The 15,236-nt window shown below is 41.5% G+C and overlaps 1 protein-coding gene across 4 annotated transcripts in view; it reads right to left on the reverse strand.

Moving 5' to 3' along the window:
• The window catches only part of CASP8AP2 (caspase 8 associated protein 2), a 31,171-nt gene extending 17,223 nt beyond the window's left edge, over positions 1-13,948 (reverse strand). For 2 of the 4 annotated variants that reach the window (XR_010659927.1, XM_065911469.1), the window contains exons 1-2: positions 11,131-11,150; positions 2,957-3,039 (exon numbers count right to left, since the gene is read on the reverse strand). Coding sequence is in view for 3 of the 4 variants with exons in the window: in XM_065911469.1 (XP_065767541.1) it covers positions 2,957-3,011 (55 nt within the window). In the remaining variant the exon portion in view is untranslated. Of the gene's footprint in view, positions 1-2,956; positions 3,040-11,130; positions 11,151-13,622; positions 13,850-13,886 lie in introns of those variants that run through there. The other 2 variants (XM_065911470.1, XM_065911471.1) reach the window with 2 other exon arrangements.
• Between the last annotated feature and the right edge of the window lie 1,288 nt (positions 13,949-15,236).

The following is a 15,236-nucleotide window of genomic DNA, read 5'->3' on the forward strand; positions in this document are numbered from 1 at the left end:
TTACATAAAGATTTAGACTATAAAATAAAAACATTTTCTTTATACATATGTAAAATAAATACATTATAAAATAAATAATAAACACATTTTAATAACTAGACCATAAAATGTTAAAGATGTATATTGCAGTCCCTCGAACAACCAACTACAAAAAACAGGGCAGAAAGGTGTGACCAGAAAGCTAATGTGCAAATCAGAACGAAATTCAAAATAACATTCAAATGTCTGAAAAAGGCAAGAAAATCGGAAAGGAAAAAACTGGTGAGATAAACTAAACTTTTAAAATGATAGGTCTAAATCCAATCACAGCAATAAAGGACATTACTGTATTAACTGATAAAACTGGTATAAAGATGGTAGACTAAGTAAAATTACAGTATTAGTGTTAACTTTACTGAAATTGATGATTACGCTGTCTTTAAGTAAGAAAAACAACTTCTGCTTGTGAAATATACACTGAAGTATTTGGATGTAAAGGACCATAATGTATACAACTGATTATCAAATAGTCAGGAAAAAACTGTGTGCATGCATGTGTATAAATGAAAAAGTTTGTGCACAATGTTAAAGCCACTGGCATAGGTAAAAGGTTCCTTCATGTTTTTATTCTTGCAACTTTTCTGTAAGTCTGAAATTACAGATATAATAAAAGACAAGTATAAAAATGTTATATGAATAAAAATGTTGGTGAAATCATGTTAACCAGTGAAAATAAAAACGTACGCTGTGTATGTATCAAACAATGTACGCATGTGGACAAAAACTTGAGAAAGAGCAATATACAGAAATGAAAACAGCTATTTCCAGCAAATGAGAATAACAAAATAGTTTTGTCCTTCAAAATAAGAGTTATAGTTGTGATACTTATGAATCTAAATGAAAAGTAAATGTGGTCATTATACTTTCCATTTTTCTATTGGTTTAGAAGTTTTCAAAGAAAAAATATCGTAAGACATAGCAGCATAACAATTTGAAAAAACATCAGCAAAAATAATAACACCAAAAATCAAATAATGCTATCCAGAGTGGTTATGATGACAATATTCCATGTGAATCTATTTCATGTCTATGGATATTAGGTTTTTAAAACATATTTTTCCTCATAGTTCAGTTGGTAAAGAATCTGCCTGCAATGCAGGAGACATGGGGTCGATCCCTGGGTCAGGAAGATCCCCTGGAGAAGGAAATGGCAACCCACTGCAGTATTCCTGCCCAGAGAATCCCATGGACAGAGGAGTCTGGCGGACTGCAGTCCAGCTGCAGTCACAAGAGTCAGACATGATTTAGTTACTAAACCACTATCAAGCAAAAATGGAATTCTACCAGACGTGTTTTACAACTGCCCTTTTCATTCTATAGCAATCCTAATTCTGATCAATAAATATACAACTATATCCTCAAAAAATTTAATGAGATTGTCATAGCATAATTAGAATTAAGACGAAAGAACTAAAATGTTATGTCAGAATTCGGAAGTTTAAAATCTGCATATTACTAAAACTATTTCCATTTTATGAGCTTATTTTACTATTAGATTTTGGCTGTCTCTTTCAAACTGATCATCTATTTGTGACTGTCCCTAAACAATAAGCAAGTACCACTCCATTTACTGGAAATATCAATTCCAAGAGTAACAAGTATCTACCATATATATATATATATATATGATGAGTATATTTATGGTATATGTGTGTGTGTATATATAAACACATATGCATACACCGTATCGATGAAAGCACCAAGTACTAACCATTGGGCCACCAGGGAATTTCCCGTGTTCACTGTTCAGTCACTCAGTCACACCCGACCCTCTGTGACCCCACGGACTGCAGCACGCCAGGCCTCCCTGTCCTTCACTGTCTCCTGGAGTTTGCTCAAACTCATGTCCACTGAGTTGATGCCATCCAGCCACCTCATCCTGCTGCCCACTTCTCCTCCTGCCCTCAGTCTTTCCCAGCACTGGGGTCTTTTCCAATGAGTTGGCTCTTTGCATCAGGTGACCAAAGTATTGGAGCTTCAGGATCAAGTCCTTCCAAACAATATTCAGGGTTGATTTTCTTCAAGATTGACTAGTTTGATCACCTTGTTGTCCAAGAGGCTCTCAAGAGCCTTCTAAAGCACCACAGTTTGAAAGCATCAATTCTTCAGTGCTCAGCCTTCTTTATGGTCCAACTTTCACATCTGTACATGACTACTGGAAAAACCACAGCTTTGACTACATGGACCTTGGTCGGCAGAATGATGTCTCTGCTTTTTAATGTGCTGTCTAGGTTTGTCAGGCTTCCCAGGTGGCTTAGTGGTAAAGAATCCGCCTGCAACACAGGACACCCAGGAGCTATGCGGGTATGATCCCTGGGTCGGGAAGATCACTGACAGGAGGAAATGGCAACCCACTCCAGTATTCTTGCCTGGAGAATCCCGTGGACTACAGTCCAGGGGGCTGCAAGGAGTTGAATACAACTGAAGCAACTTAGCACGCACACACGTCTAGATTTGTTATAGCTTTTCTTCCAAGAAACAAGTGTCTTTTAACTTCATGGCTGCAGTCATTATCCACAGTGATTTTGGCCCCCCAAAATAAAGTCTGTCACTATTTCCATTTTTTCCTCATCTGTCTGCATGAAGTGATGGGACCGAATACCATGATCTTCATTTTTGAGTGTTGAGTTTCAAGACAGCTTTTGTACTTATATTTTTTCCCTTATATTTTTTCATATGACAATAAAAAATCATTACTGCTTATACTGGCAAAGTTGTTAGTTTTATTATATTTAAGAGACCTGAAGTATAAAATAAGAAAGTTCTCACTTTCTAAGCACTTTCTATCTGCCAAGCACTTCATTGTATTCATTTATGTGTGGGGAGAAAAGGTTGATAATGACAGTGTGATCCATGAGAATAAATACATGACTTTATAATTAAATAAATTTAGAAAGACATTTAAATGAGCTCTTACCAGAAAAGACATCAAACAAACTTGTTCCATCACCATTGTCATCATCTGCTGCCATGATCCTATTTCTTTTTGATAGTCGCCATCTAAGGTATTAAATAGAAATATTCTCCACTGTTAAAATCAACCTCACAATTCAGAGACTAAACTTAGCTCTAAGTTAAAAGATAACTTTCAAATTTGGACACAATGACAGGGTTCACTCTGTTTGCTTGTTTTTATTTTAATGTCTGGCATTTTCTAAAAGCTAAAACTATAAAACAAAAAATCTTAAACTTGCTGATATGGTTAACCCATATCACAAACCAAATGATGTCAATTTTATAAAGTAGACCAAAAGATAAGTTAACTTTTATACTAAAATAAGTCAACTATCATACTAAGTAAGTGCAAATATATGGTGAGTTCTGTGAGTCCTCTTAACAAATCATCAGACCTGGGGGTAACCTTAGATATACATGAGACTCTAGACATACATGTCTTTACCAACAAGGGAGTAAGATGGGCAAGCTGCAGAGTTATAATAGAGTTTGATACTATACTAGGTTAGCAACAGTGTGGGAAAAAGGGACACATATACTCTCATGGGCTTCCCAGGTGACTCTGTGGTAGAGTCTGCTTGCCAACACAGGAGGCCTGGGTTTGATAACTGGGTCGGGAAGATCCCCTGGAGAAAGAAATGGCAGCCCACTCCTAGATTCTTGCCTAGGACAGAGGAGCCTGGCAGGCTACAGTCCATGGGGTTGCAAAAGAATCAGATACGACTTAGCAACTAAACAATGTTCACACAGACTCTCATACATCAAGCTGGTACAAACTCTGGGGAGGTACTCTGGCAACAGCTATCAAGTTTTTAAGCTCAATTTAAACAATTTCATGTCTAGTAATTTGCTCTATAGACATACCAAGTACATGATTACAAAAATGTATATACAGGAATATTTGATGTGTCACGAGACTGGAAGCAACGTAAGAATCCAAAGCAGTTCTAAGAATATCTTGACTTATCTGACAGTCACTAACTCATCTGACACTCTCCATTCTGCCTGTGAGACATATGAATGCTGCCCACAGTCAATGAACCATGGCCTCTGGCTATTTGGGGTTATTACGGATGTCTGTGCCTGCACAGGTCTGCTCTCATCAACCGAGATAAGCTACCAACGACCAGGTGCATCTATTATCAAATCCAATTATGCTAATTTCCTTATTTTTCTAAGTAAAAGTATGATTGTTGTTGCTGTTTTAATCACTAAGTCATGTCCGACTCTTCGCAACCCCATGGACTATAACCTGCCAGCCTCCTCTGTCCATGGAACTTCTCAGGCAAGAATACTGGAGTAAGGTTACTATTCAGCTATTTCCCAGGGAAAACTAGGCTGAATGTTCTAGAAAGTCTAAAAGGTGAGAAGCAAGACACTTATAATTGCTGTCAAATCAAGTGAGGGTGACATAATCCAAAATACTGGAAGAGAAAATCTAGTCTGTCCTCAGATGGACTCAGAAGTATAGAATTTGTCATTCAAATGAAAACAGTCCGGGAAATCCCAGGCAACATCTTCGTGATGAGCAAGGAAGTCAGAGCTCTAATCACTGGGTGTATGCTCAAAGAAAAGGTCATGATTTACCACAGAGATATAGTTTATAGAGTATGCCTTTAAATAAGATCAAGGTATATGTGCATGTTTGCAGCAATCAACTCTGTCATAGCCTGCGCAATAATACAGGAGGCAAAAGTGGCAGAATCACATTTGGCAAGTACCACAACTAACTCTTGGCAAGGCAGCACCCAATGGATGGGGAAGAAACGCACAGGTTTCCTGGCAGCAGCCTATGACTACCTGCAAACGGAAGGGAGCGTCACTCAATGGATTTTTTTTTTCCCCCACAAAATGGTGACCAGTTAATCTGATGACTTGGTGAAACAGATCAAACAGATCAATGTCTTCATTGCCTATCATTTCACAGTTTCAGTTTTTACTATTGGCAGTTATTACTCTAAAAAAAAAGATTCTACTTGTCTTGGTTATTTAAAATTGGGAAAAAAGAAGAGATCCAAAAACTCCTGAGTTTTTGCCCCTCACCTGTCTTAAACTTTTCTCCAACTGTTTATGGGATCACTGTCTGCAAATCTTACTTTCTAGGCCCCTGTCACCAAATAAAATATATTTTTAAATTCCTTTTAAAATTTAAGAGAAAAGTGACTGCTCATTTCTTAGTCACAGTACATGGAGCACTAAGAGATCTTCAAAATTGTCTCTGAGAATTATTTACAATTGTTTCTAAGAATTATTTATATACATGTATAAACACATAAAGTTAAAGGAACTGTGGCAATTACGAGGCCTCTTTATTCTGTATCTACCCTTGTGTGATAATGGAGGTAGGCCTTGAAAATACCTCTGCTTTGCTAACTAGCCCTGCGTTCAGTCCTGTCAGCAGAGTGCTGAAGGGGCCCTGGAAAGGAAGGCGGCTTCTCTTCCTACGCTGAGCGTGCCTGGCGGGCCGGGTTCCCGCGGAGCCAGCGCTCCCCAGCATTCAGTGGCTACAGCACACCGCTTCTCCAGCGCTAGGTTTCTGCAAGGGCACGAGGTTCCTACCCGCCTGCCTCCTACACATGAGGCTGCTACCAACTACCACAACGGACTCCCGCAGGACACAGCTTTCTCCTGTGAGGCTTAGGGAGAGGGCAGCTTCTCCAACGCCTGGACCCCACGGCACCCAACAACCAGCAGCAGCTAGGGGCTCCCTCGGCACCTCCTCTGCTGGGCTCAAAGCACCGTCACCAGCAAGGCACTGGGCAACTTCGCCAACACTCAATGAGCCCGGCCACACTCTTTCCAACGATGGGGAGATGGGTCTTCTCTGGATGATCTATCTCAACCCTAAAGGTAGAGGCTGATCCTGTATCTGCTACTCCTTGTTTCTCAGGGTTATCGTTAACTCTTTACTAACCAATTCCCAGTTATTCCAACTCGCTGTTAACAATTCTAATACGCTTTCTCTTCTAAAGCTACCAGGTGGCTTTGTCTGAGACTCACAGGCAGTCACAACAGAGGCTGTAATGCACTCTGCTAATCGAGCAGTTAAAAGAGATTAAAGACACAGCTCTGAACACAAAACTGACAGATTGGATCTGATGATTTTCATATTACCTACACTAAGTTACTACACTTATATTACTTCCAAGCACATTTATAAAAACAGACAACATATTATAATAGTGAGTTTCAACAAATTTCACAGATATGCTTTATTAATAAAATTTGAAATTAACAGTGCATTTTCAAATTTCCCAATTACTTTCGAAAACCACACACATAGGGCAAAGAACAAACATTAATGGAAACTGGGAAATACACAGAACTATCAATGAATATACTACAAAACATTTGTGGGGTACAATGAAAATAGTACTTTTAGAGGAAAAGTTATAGCATTAAATAAGTTTATAGGGAAAGAATACAAAATATTAATTATGTCATCCAACTCAACAACAAGAACAAAGTAAACAGAAAGAAACACATAAAAAACATAAATTAATGAAAAGAAACAAATGCTCTAAAGATCAACAAAAATAAATACTAGTTCTTTAAAGAAACGAATCAAATAGACATATACCTGGCAAAACTAACAAAGAAAAAGAAAGAACAAACATCGGGAATAGAAAAGGAGCATGGCTTCAGAAGGGCTTCCCCAGTGGTTCATCAGTAAAGAACACGCCTGCCAAGGTAGGAGCTGCAGGAGACTCAGGTTCGATCCCTGGGTCAGGAAGATTCCCTGGAGAATGAAACGGCAACTCACTCCAGTATTCCTGCCAGGAGAATCCCACGGACAGAGGAGCCTGGCGGGCTACAGTCCATGGGGACCCAGAGAGCTGGACATGACTAAGTGAACACACACGCACAGCAGTTTGACATACAGCGGAGATTAAGTTATTAACAGAAGATATTTGACCCTTCAATGAAATGGATGGTTTTTTAGAAAAACGTAACTTCTCAAAACTGACTAAAGAAGAAACAGAAAATATGAACACATTTTTAAATAATTCAATACAGTAGTTAATCTAGGATGATTAAATAATGATTAAATAGTTCGATACAGTAATCTACCCATAAAGAAACTTGTAATTCTATCATACCTTCGAAGAAGAGATAAAATCTATTCCAGACAACAAATGGGGGGAAAAAGGCTGAGACAAGATTTATAAGGTTAGTACAGTCTAGACACCAAAACCGGGCAAAGACAGGACAAAATAGGAAAATTACAAGACAGGAAAACTATAGGTCAATTTTTCTTATGAACATAAACAGTCTTTTAAAAGAATTAGCCAACTGTATCCAGCAAGACATTAAACAAAAAACAAAAACAAAAGTACACTAAGGACAAGTAAAATTTATCCCCCCAAATGGAAGATGGTATAGCATTAAAATCTCAATTAGTATAAGCACTGTCTTCTAGTTGATGAAGTTGCTTCCCACCAGCGTACAAATTAATAGTTCTGATCTGTTATACATGTATATTGGAATTGAATGATTTAATCAATGGTTGGTAGTGACAGCCAGGATTCTTGCTACTGAAGCAGAAGGTTATAGAAAAGCAAGAGAACATACTAAAAATGACCCCTGCGGTAACAGATTATAGCTGAAGACATCAGTAAGAACACACATTGAACTCAACATAGATACAGATGATTAGATATAGAAATAATTATAGGTACATGTGTATACATGAGTTAGTAGACACACACGTATTGATATTTCTTTGCTCCACCAGCAAAGGAGCAGTAAGCACACATAATATCCACACCTTGGACTCTAACACTCTTCTCCATTAACCTAGACCAGGGAATCCCCTGCAAACTTTCTTTTGCCATGTAAGGCAACATATTCATAGGTTCCTAAGATTAGAACACGAACATATTGTCGAATCCCTTATTTGGCCTAACACGCTGAGACTGATGTTTAAATTGTAGCTTATTTTAATTAACTAAAGAGTTAAAGAGGGGGTTCCCTGGTGGTCCAGTGGTTAGGACTCCACACTTCCATCGCAGGGTGCACGGGAGCTCAATCCTTAGCTGGGGAACTAAGATCCCTCAAGCTGTGTAGCATGGCCAAGAGAAAAAAAAAAAAAAGTTAAATGGTCATATGTGGCTAGAGGTTGCTCTACTGGACAGCAGTTAGACAGAATATGAGCAACCTCAGAGCAGAGATCAAGTTTTAGAAATCTCTATATTCTCAGCACTTAATACATAAATATGAAAATAAAGGTGTGCTAAATAAGCAAGAAAATCAACCAAAAGACCCTTAACCAAAATATATCTATATCCGTTAACTAAAGCTCTTGGTTTATTCACTGGCTCTCACTCAAAAGACTACTTAGTCTTATTCATCATGAAAAGCTCACAGGGAAGACTTCACAGAGCTGTAGTTACAATTTAATAACACATAACTAGTTCTAAATGCTATTCGGCCCTTGTAAAAGTGTATCTGAATACCCTCCTAAGGTGACAAGCTCCGGGACATCCGTATCTTATTTTCTACAACTGCAAAGCAAAGTCTGGATTCAACATTTGACGGGCAAACACAAAGAAGTTGGGATAGAGAGCAAGAGCTGCTACAAAAAACAGGGATACCAGATCAGACTCCTCTGCTGCTCCTTCAGTTCAGTGTCTGAAAACTAGGAACTGTCTGTACTAAAATACAAACCAAGAGTCAGCAGTAAGATGCTAAAGTTAATAAATACATTCCTGTAAGTTCAAGCTCACCAAGTCCAAAACCAAACCAAAAAAAAAAAAAAAAAAAAACTTTCCATCAACATCTGTCACCTCCTGATATCACTGTTTCTTTGAGTAGCATCCCTACTGATGCTTCTCCCCTTTCCTTTGTTCTTGCTAAAGAAATTTGTTTCAGCCTCCACTATAGCTAGCTAGTTATCTTCCCTCTCCAAACACATGCTACCTACAATTGTTGAGTTAGTTCTTCCAAAGCAACCCTGTTCATCTCATTTCCTGCTCAAAAACTTCGTATTACTTCCCAACACCTACTGAATAAAGTCAGCGCAGACACTGCCACCTACACTTCTGCCCTCTCACTCACGACCCCAAGATTTCCAAAATCCCAAGGTTCAGTGAAACTGGATTCCCGCGAGCAAACACACTTTCTGACACCATCTTCCCACATCTATCAATAAGTTCACAAGCAAGCCTGGGTTTGAATACCTGCAGAACAGAATGTGAGAACTGAGGTTTTAGAAAGTCTGGTGAAATACTTGGACTTCTTCAACCACAGAATGAGGGAACCACTAAAAGCTTTTTAAGGCCAAGAAATATAATTGTCAAATCTGCATTTCAAAGAAAAATATCTGCATTTCAGACATTCACCTCTAGCAAGAAGAGTGTTGAAAATATCAGTATCGAGGCAGATAGCAAAGGCTATGATAACATACAGCAGACAATGAGGGGTGACTGAGTTATTAACTGTGGAGATAAAGGTGAGAAGCAGACCTCGGAGATTCAGTGACAGAATTAAAAAGATTTAAGGAAAAATGTATTCAAGTATCGGGCTTCCCAGATGGATCTAGTGGTAAAGATCCCCGCCTGCCAATGCAGCAGACCTAAGAGATGTAGGTTCGATCCCTGGGTCGGGAAGATCCCCTAGAGGAGGAAATGGCAATCCACTCCAGTATTCCTGCCCGGAGAGTCCCATGGACGGAAGAGCCTGGCAGGATACTGTCCAGAGGGTCGCAGAGAGTCGGACACGACTGAAGCAACTTAGCATGCACGCATTCAAGTACCCAGCACTACCCATTTCAAAACCACGGCCTGAGCTGTCTTTTCAAAATGCAAATATGACCATGTTCCCTCCTGTGTTTAAAACTCTTCAGTGCTTCCAGCTGACCCTAGGTTAGAACACACATCTGTCATAGGCATGCTCACAAAGCCCCGAGTGAGCCAGCTTCTGTGTGCTCCATCGCTTCAGCCATGTCTGACTCTGTGCGACCCCATGGACTGTAGCCCGCCAGGCTCCTCTGTCCATAGGGTTCCCCAGGCCAGAATACTGGAGCAGGTTGCCATTCCCTTCTCCAGGGCATCTTTCTGACCCAGAGAACGAACCAGGGTCTCCTGCACTGCAGGCGGATTCTTTTCCACTGGCCACTGGGGAAGCTGCAGTATTAGTCTCCATCATCCTCCCCCATTCTCCGGGAGTCTCTGCTCTGATCCTAAGGGCCTTCCTTCAGCTCCTAGAAGAGTCTGTTCTTCCCACCACAGAGCCTCGGCAGGGAGTGCTCTTTTCTCACTGCCCTCCTTCACTCAATTCCTCTTGATACTGTGGCTTACGGGCTTCCCCAGCGGCTCAGCAGTAAAGAATCCACCTGCAATGCAAGAGATTCCTGACAGCCTACACTCCACAAGGTCGCAAAGAGTCAGACATGACTCAACCCAACTCAGGGATCGAGCCTGGGTCTCCTGCATTGCAGGCAGATCTTCACTGTCGAAATCACCAGAGAAGCACCTGTTAAATTTAACCATCTGTTAAATATTCTTATAACACTGTGTCCTTTCTCTACATGGCCTCTTTTCAGTTTATGATTACATTTTTGTGGGAATCCTAGAGAAATATCTGTCTCATCCACTAGATTATATGCTCTACCAAGACCAGGCCCTGGTCTGTTCTGTTTCCCATTGTATCCCCAGCTCTTAGCACAGAGTCTGACAGGTTGGTAGGTAGTAAAAAAAATATTTGCTGAAATAATCAAAATCCCAATTTGCTAAAGACAACTCTTCAGTTCCTAGCTTCAGTAAAAAGGTAGTCATGTTTTTAATTGAAATGGAGATCCAAAGAAGACACGTTGAATTATCTGTAGGACATTCACGACAAGATGTCTAAACAGTATATAGCACCGAAGACAAGACATAACTGCTACTGTTTAGAAACGATGGGCTGGAGGAAGCACAAGCTGGAATCAAGACTGCCGGGAGAAATATCAATAACCTCAGATATGCAGATGACACCACCCTTACAGCAGAAAGTGAAGAACTAAAGAGCCTCTCGATGAAAGTGAAAGAGAGTCAAAAAGTTGGCTTAAAGCTCAACATTCAGAAAACTAAACTCATGGCATCCGGACCCATCACTTCATGGCAAGTAGATGGGGAAACACTGGAAACAGTGGCTGACTTTATTTCTGGGGCTCCAAAATCACTGCATATGGTGACTGCAGCCATGACATTAAAAGATGCTAAAAAAAAAAAGAAATTAAAAGACGCTTACTCCTTGGAGGGAAAGTTATGACCAACCTAGACAGCATATTAAAAAGCAGAGACATTACTTTGTCAACAAAGGTCCATCTAGTCAAGGTTTTCCAGTAGTCATGAATGGATGTGAGAGTTGGACTATAAAGAAAGCTGAGCACCAAAGAATTGATCCTTTTGAACTGTGGTGTTGGAGAAGACTCTTGAGAGTCCCTTGGATGCAAGGAGATCCAACCAGTCCATCCTAAAGGAGATCAGTCCGGGGTGTTCACTGGAAGGACTGATGTTGAAGCTGAAACTCCAATACTTTGGCCACCTGATGCGAAGAGTTGACTCATTTGAAAAGACCCTGATGCTGGGAAAGATTGAGGGCAGGAGGAGAAGGGGACGACCGACGATGAGATGGCTGGATGGCATCACCAACTCAACGGATATGGGTTTTTGGGTAGACTCCGGCAGTTGGTGGACAGGGAGGCCTGGCGTGCTGCGGTTCATGGCGTTGCAAAGAGTTGGACACAACTGAGCTGAACTGAACAACAGCCAAGATTAGAAACTATCCAAATGTCCACTGACAAGTGAATGGATAAAAAAGATGTGGTATACATATACCATGGAACACTACACAGTCATAAAAAAGAATGAAATATTGCTATCTTCAGCAACATGGCTAGACCAAGAAATTGTTATATTGAGTGAAGTTAAGTCAGAAAGAGTAAGACAAATACCATATGAAATCATTTACATATGGAATGTAAAATATGACACAAATGAACTTATTCACAAAACAGAAAGATTCCCAGACACAGAAAACAAGTTTATAGTTATCAAAGGGCAAAAGCAGTGGGGGGAAGGGATAAATCAGGAGTTTGGGTTAGCAGATACAAACTACTATATATGAAATAGATAAACCATACAGTCCTATAGCACAGCAAACTATATTCAATATCCTGTAATGAAGCATAATGAAAAATAACATGAAAAAGAATGTATAGAGTAAAAGAATATATAAAACTGAATCACTTTGCTGTATACCAGAAACTAACACAACATTGTAAAGCAACTGCTATAGCTGAGAGCACTCTTGAAGTTACAAAGACCAGTGATTCTCTTGAAAAGGAAGACAGGAAACAGAAGAGGAGGAATTATGTATCAGTATCTCTTGGGAAGAAGGATTTTTCACATTTGCTCTCATCTTTCTTCAAATGAGTGTCTCAATATACAATGAGAATTGTTTCTGATAGGAGAGTTGCACCAAAGTGTAGAGGCAAACTTTTTAAAGTTGAGAACCATGATGATGAAAGAAAAGAGTCGCAAGCTCACTCATAATCTTTTGAGGAACAATCCCAATGAATTCAAATGTGAAGGCAAAGCAGATGAGAGAAGGATCACCTAGGCTTTTGTGATAGGATGTCTTTAAGAGACAGTCTGAAGGAGGTTTCCTTTAAGAAAAAAAAAAATCAAGGGAATGAAATTAACATTTGTAGAGAAAAACAAAAATATCTGTAGACAAATAGTCAGGGGAGAGGGAAAGGGTATCTTTAGGCTCACAGGAAAGGCTTAATCAAATATAGCAAGATCCCTAAAATGATGTACGGGGAAAAGAATAACAAACACCATATATACTGTACCCTATGTGCCAGCCACTGACCTAAATGCTCTTAAATACATTATTAATTTATCTTAAATCCTCCCAAAGTCCTATGAGGTACAGACTATTATTTTTTCCAATTTACAGATGCAGAAATAGATAAGAGAAATTTGCCTCAAGGTCCAACAGCTGGTAAAGGGAGACCTGGGATTAGAACCCAACTGTCTCTAAAGCCAGATGACAAAACCAAGAATATTCATTAGAGAGAAGAATATAAAAAAAAAATTTTTTTAATGGGTGATCTCTTGCAAAATGGCAAGAAACGCTAGAACTAATTGGGGTAGAGGGACTCTTCCCCTGAAGGCCTCTGTCCCCCCTCCAATCAAAAGAGCCCTGAGTGAGATGGAGGAGGAGCCTTCAAGACAGACAAGGTTTGGAGCTGGAGCTGTAAAGAATGGGAAAGAGCAGGGAAGAATCAGAATCAATGGCAAGTTGATGTCTGAAGCGCAAATCTTGACACTCTACGAATTATACATTCACATCTGACTTAGGATCTACTCTGTGTTAGGAAAAGAGTCTTATACCTGTAGAGATTAAGGTAAACAACTTCTCTGGGTATAACAGTGGCCGAAACAAACAAACTACATCAATGATCACCAGACACAGGAAAGACCCACTCCTCCAGAGAATCGCATCCGAACGAGTACATTCCAAGGAGAGATAGGTTTTGGGGGGGGAGGGGAAGGAAGAATGGTCGAAAGGACAATTCCAAGGAGAGAGAGGTTTTGGAGGGGAGGGGCAGGAAGAGTGGTCGAAAGGACAATTCCTACCTGCGCTAGTCCTCGCCCCCGCCACCTCCCGAATTCTCTCGAAGGACCATAGAGGGATCTGAAGTGAAAGCCCAGAAGCTGCATCCGAGGAACGCGGCTTCCTGGGGGCCCCGGACATCAGACGCACGCCAACCCCCACCGACTCCGCTGCTCCCTTCAACTCCCTGGATCCCCGGACGCAGTCATCCTCCGCTACGGGGACTACCGCGCCATGCAAACTCTTCCCAGAAGCTCCGCGCAGACCGGACCCCCAGAAGAACTTACCCGCCCCGCCTGGCCCAAAGCAGCCTGGGATCCTCTCTGGACACCCTGGTCTCCCTGCATCTCCACCAATGCCAGCTCGCTACTAGCACCCGGAGGCGGGACTGAGCGCCCACGGCCAATCGGATCGGACGCAAAGCACGTCCTCGGCGCACATTAATAGTTCCCGCCTTTGGGAGGGATTAAAAAAAGCACGGTTGGCGCCAAACTCGCGTGTTTGAGGCAGAGGGGCGGGGCCTGCCCTGGCGGGGAAGAAGGGGCGGGGCTTCGCTATGGAAGGGGCAGAACCTTGGCTGAGGTGGGGCGGGGTCCGGGAGCTCCTTCATGAAAGGGAAAAGCAATAGTTGAGAAGGCACTGTCATTTACTTAGGTCTTTGTTCTGTTAATTCGACTAATTTATTTGGTTCTGTGTTCAGTTAATTCGACTGGTTGCCAACCGCGTGCCGGACAGGCGCTGGGCGCTGAAGTGATGACGACGAGTAAGGCTGTTGTGCGCTGCCCTCAGACGCTTGACTGCAGGCTAAGCAGTTTACCCCGGGGAGCTGGTACCGAGGGGGTACCAGTCAAGTGGGATGGGAGAGAGAGCAGCGCTTTTTAGAGTCAGGCTACCAGAATTATCTCTTAGAACTTGCGGGCATCAGAGGCACCTGTAGGGTCTAACCCCCAGAGGCTGGCCCTGTGCCACTGACCGGTGGGGAAATAAAGCCAGCTTTCGCTGCTACCTCATCTAGAGATGTGATCTTGAGCCCTAGTCCTTTCCTCCTGTTTGTCCATTTTAACAGCTTGCGACTGTCATTAACAATTTATTGTATATTTTAAAGTTTTTCAAAAAGTCCTCATTTGGGTGAATATATTTAGAAAGAATACTGGTTTCCTAGACTCTCCCCATGGAGAAGGCGAGGGTACCCCACTCCAGTACTCTTGCCTGAAAAATCCCATGGGTGGAGGAGCCTGGTAGGCTGCAGTCCTTGCGGTCGCGAAGATTCGGACACGACTGAGCGACTTCACTTTCACTCTTCATTTTCTAGCATTGGAGAAGGAAACGGCAACCCACTCCAGTGTTTTTGGCTGGGGAATCCCAGGGACGTGGGAACCTGGTGGGCTGCCGTCTATGGGGTCGCACAGAGTCGGACACAACTGAAGTGACTTAGCAGCAGCAGACTCTTCCCCAACCACCGTCGCTTCTGAAGAGAAGTTAGCCAGGTAGCTTTCCAGGTAGTGGAAACTGGAAGGGTAGAAGGTGTGCAATCACAAGGCATACGTCGTTGCTTTAACATAAAAGGGTGAGGTGAGGCTGGGGAGAGAGGCTTGGATCAGACCTTGAAGCCCCATAAGAACTTGTCGCAGAGCTTG

Source organism: Muntiacus reevesi, chromosome 19 (assembly GCF_963930625.1).
Source record: "Muntiacus reevesi chromosome 19, mMunRee1.1, whole genome shotgun sequence".
Taxonomy (NCBI): domain Eukaryota; kingdom Metazoa; phylum Chordata; class Mammalia; order Artiodactyla; family Cervidae; genus Muntiacus; species Muntiacus reevesi.